We start from the raw sequence: 3,873 nt of genomic DNA, 5'->3' as shown, positions 1-3,873 counted from the left end.
CCCCCCCCCCCCCCCCAGCATTCAGCCTCCTGCCACCAGACAGGTGCTGCCTACAGAGCTCCAGACACACGCTGGCGAGCGCGGTGGCCCACGCAGAAGCCCTCAGTGCCTCCCCACCTCCGTGTCTTCGCGGATGAGGCTCCTTCCACCTGGGATTCCCCGCCACCTACCCCCGCTGAGCCCAAACCTGGGTCCGTCAGGAAACATCCCACCATTTCCAGATCACGTGCCCAGCCCGGGGTGTGTCCCACCTCAGCACCCACAGCGTCTGCTTTCCCTGGGCTTGCTCAGGTCGAAAGCTGCAGTGAAGCTTGCTGCCTCCCATCTTTTCACACAACGACAAATCCGGTCCACGAATGCCCTGGGTTTGCCTTGAAAATAAATCTGTACTCTGACCATTCTCAGCTCGACTACCCGTCTTAGAGCCACATCACCTCCGGCCGGGGTTACTGCCAAAGCCCTCACTGGTCTCCTAGGCTCCACTCTCCCCCTCAGCAGCCAGAGTGCACCCCTCCTGGGCTGTGCCACTCGCCTGCTGCCTCAGTCTCTCGTCCTTAGAACAAAATTCTGAGCATGCCCTGGTTACCACCCGGCTTTGCCTTCTGCCTCCCTCCCCTGTCTGCAATTCCCCAGGCACACTCCTCTCCTTGCCTCGGGAATCACTCATTTCTTCATGTCTTTGCACATGCTGTTCCTGCCGCCTGCAATGCTCTTCCCCATCTGAAATGTTCAGAGGACTCACTCAGCCATCTCCTTCAGGTCACCGCTCAAATCCCTTCTACAGAGAAGCCTTCGGGATCACCTTCCCAAAAAGGACAGTGAACTCTCCCCTCATCACTCTCTATCCCCTTTGGCTGCCTAAGATCTCCTCAAAGCCCTTCACTGTTTGATGTCATATCACATATGAGGTGTTCACAGCTGTCCCCCCACCAGAAGAAGAGTTGTGGGAGGACAGGGACTGGGTCTGCTTGGCCCACAGGTCAGTGTTCTGCAAACACTCACTGAATGTGCTGATATCCAGTGCCAGAGACGCACTCCCTCTCTGTGAGCCTCCGACAGCCCCTTGGAGTGTAACTCTCTACTTCGCTTTACACAAAACCCTTGAGGGCAGGGACGGGATCCCCACAGGGCCTGGCATAAAGCAGGTGCTAGGAAAGCACTTGTGCAATTAAATAGAGGCAAGGGAATAACTCAGTCTAGGAGTCTGTTGGAATCCCCAAATGATTTTTGAATCTCATTTATCTGAGCTGCAGCCTGGACAATGTGATCTTTTCATTAATAAATTTGACTTTCAGCTGGTGGATTGTATACTTGTCACATCATTCACGGCAAACCGGGAGTCTGGCCAGGCTCCCCCAACCCCACTGGGATGCTGGTCCCTCCTCCTGTCCTATTGGGTGAACTCAGGTCATACCAATGGAAGTCAGGTTGTGGGTGATGGAGCATCCCGGGCTGGGTGAGGCCCTTGGGGAATCTGCTTGTAAATGGAGATCCTATCCCCTCTCTGGGGCCTGACCTGCAAACCTGCTATATAATGTTCCATGATAGTGTTTACTGTATACATGTTAAGCAGTGGTTTTCCTCCGCAAGGAACCACGTTGTGCAAAGGTCCTGGATCCCTCGACTGGTACTGGAATGCCTTCTCCACTTTCTGTTGACAATCATGTGCCAGTAGGGTGTGGGAGAAACCCTTCCCGGCTGGCCCCTGGCGGGGTAAGCTGCATGAGCTCCAAGATTCTGGGCTGCTTGGACCCTTGAGAAATCCCACGTTGGATAGAAGGCTGAAGGCACAGCACTCAACAGAGAATAATTCAAGAGTAAAATACTTCTATTAGGCTCTATCCCCTGGTGCCTTGCAATTTCCATCTCGTTGTGATAACACCACTTGAAATATGGCCTAATGGACGAGAAGGCATTCTGAATTTTGGCAGGTTTCCAATCACTACTTAACTTCCCTCACCCCCTCACCTCTTGTCAGCCCCAGCAGTCACACCCGTGTGGAAATTGGCAGGGGCACCCAGAAAACACTCACGATCGGCACTCAGGGAGCAAACGCACTGATCCTCTCGTCCTTGCCCTGAGTGACATAAGGTCTGCTCCTCACCCAGGCCTTGTAGGTCAGTGACCTGAGCTGCGAGCGTATGCCAGAGAGGGCCTGCCTGAGATGAGAACTGGCCAGTATACTGACCATGGCCCTTCTCATTCTTCAGCAGGGACCCAGGCTCAGTTTACCTCCCATGCACACGGCATCTCACTGAATCTCTCAAGTGAGAAGGTTAACTGAGCCTGATTCACTACCATGCTCATTATCGTCATTCTGGTGAGCCCTGCCTCAACTTCTTCCTTGCTTTTGTTCAGAATTAGAACTCTGTGCCTTCCCGACCTCAGAGTTAAAGGGTTCAAAGACTGTCATTCAGAGCACCCAAAACCAACCACAGACTCTTCCAACCCCGCAAGTCCTGGGCATACCTTCATGAAGAACAGCCTCCCGCAGCTCTTGCCCCGATCACTCCCAGCAGCTTGGGGTTGAGCCGCCTCGGGGGCCAGCGCTAGATCAGGAATGCTGCTGGGCCCAGCCTCCGACGTGTCTGCCAACTGCATAGACGAGTGGAAAATCCCCTCCTTGCCCTGGCCCAGGGAAATCTCAAAGGGATCGGGGTATTTCTCATCGGGGCTTGAGCCGTCATCACTGGTCCTAGCATTACAGAGCATCAGGGACCGGGAGATGGACCGGAGTTTGGTCGATTTCTTGCTCTTTCCAGAACGGCTGTGTGGGTCCATCCTCAGAGAGGAAGTGAGGCCGCCCTTCTTCTTCTCCTGATCTGTGGCTCCTGATCTGTGGTGGGTGGTGACCAGACTGGGCTTGGCCACCACTTCGTGCGTCCCTGGAGGAAAGAGGAAGCAGAAAGAGGCAGTGTGACTCGCTACCGACGAGTGGAGCAGGACAGGAGGCCTGGAGCACGGCGGCAGGAGCCCGCGGGCAGGGCAGCTGGGGAGATCGTCCCTTGGTGGCACTGGCCTGCCCACGTGGGCTGCCACATGGGGCTTGGGGAACCCAAGTGTTTACCACCCCCTCCACTCCGAGAAACCAGAGCTTCTCTTTTCCAAACCCTCACTCTGCAGACAGGGAAACTGAGGCACGGAGACGGGAAACACAGACCCAAAGCCACAAAGTGCCGTGGCAGAAAAGCAGCAATCAGAGTCACGGGAGGTCTTTAGAGATGACAGAGGTCCAAGCTTTGTGACATCTGTGCTTCCAATAAGTTTGCAGGGGCTCCAGTCTATGGAGTGGGTTCGGGGGGAAGGGGGACGAGGAGGTACCTGCCTGTCCCCTTTCACCACCCCTGGTGAGTCCTATAGCTTCTCCAGGGACACCCCAGAATCCAGGAGCCGGTCTGAGCACAGCTGTTGCCTCGTCCTCCTTTCCAGATGCAGAGCCTATGACCGGGTTGGGACTGTCGCCCAGTGCCGACCGGCCAGAGTCGATTGAGTGTAAGAGACCGTAGCACATGGAAGAGCCTGTACACAGCAGGCACTTGGCAAACCCGTGCCCCCTTCCCTGGCCCCAGGGTCACACCCTGGCCCGGGTCCCCTGCTCCATTGGCCATCCCCACGGATCCCCATCTCACAGCCCGACAGAGGGAGGGCCGGCTTCCCACACTGGTCAACCCCGTCTCTCTGAGCCCAGCCTGCCCAGCTCGGTGCCACCACGAGGCCCCTCCCTCGGCTTCAGTTTCCGTGAGGCAGGTGGCAAAGGGGTCCATGCAGGGCTCCTGACGCGGGCCCAAGCCCAAAAGCAGAGCTGTTACTAGAACAGCAAACCGCGGGGCCACTGTGTGTGCACAGCCAGGGTGCAGTAAGGAAACGCAGAGA

General features: G+C 56.2%; 1 protein-coding gene across 1 annotated transcript in view; it reads right to left on the bottom strand.

The window, feature by feature from the left end:
- IL16 (interleukin 16) overlaps nt 1–2,796 on the bottom strand; it is a 71,265-nt gene extending 68,469 nt beyond the window's left edge. Inside the window, exon 1 of the mRNA XM_034667798.1 lies at nt 2,470–2,796. Within this exon, the coding sequence (XP_034523689.1) occupies nt 2,470–2,781 (312 nt within the window). The 5' untranslated portion in view covers nt 2,782–2,796. The remainder of the gene's footprint in view (nt 1–2,469) is intronic.
- Nucleotides 2,797–3,873: the final 1,077 nt, after the last annotated feature.

The sequence above is a fragment of the Ailuropoda melanoleuca genome, chromosome 9, assembly GCF_002007445.2.
Source record: "Ailuropoda melanoleuca isolate Jingjing chromosome 9, ASM200744v2, whole genome shotgun sequence".
In the NCBI taxonomy this organism is placed as follows: domain Eukaryota; kingdom Metazoa; phylum Chordata; class Mammalia; order Carnivora; family Ursidae; genus Ailuropoda; species Ailuropoda melanoleuca.
The sequence above is the reverse complement of the archived record's forward strand: the minus strand, read 5'-3'. Positions and strand labels throughout refer to the sequence as shown.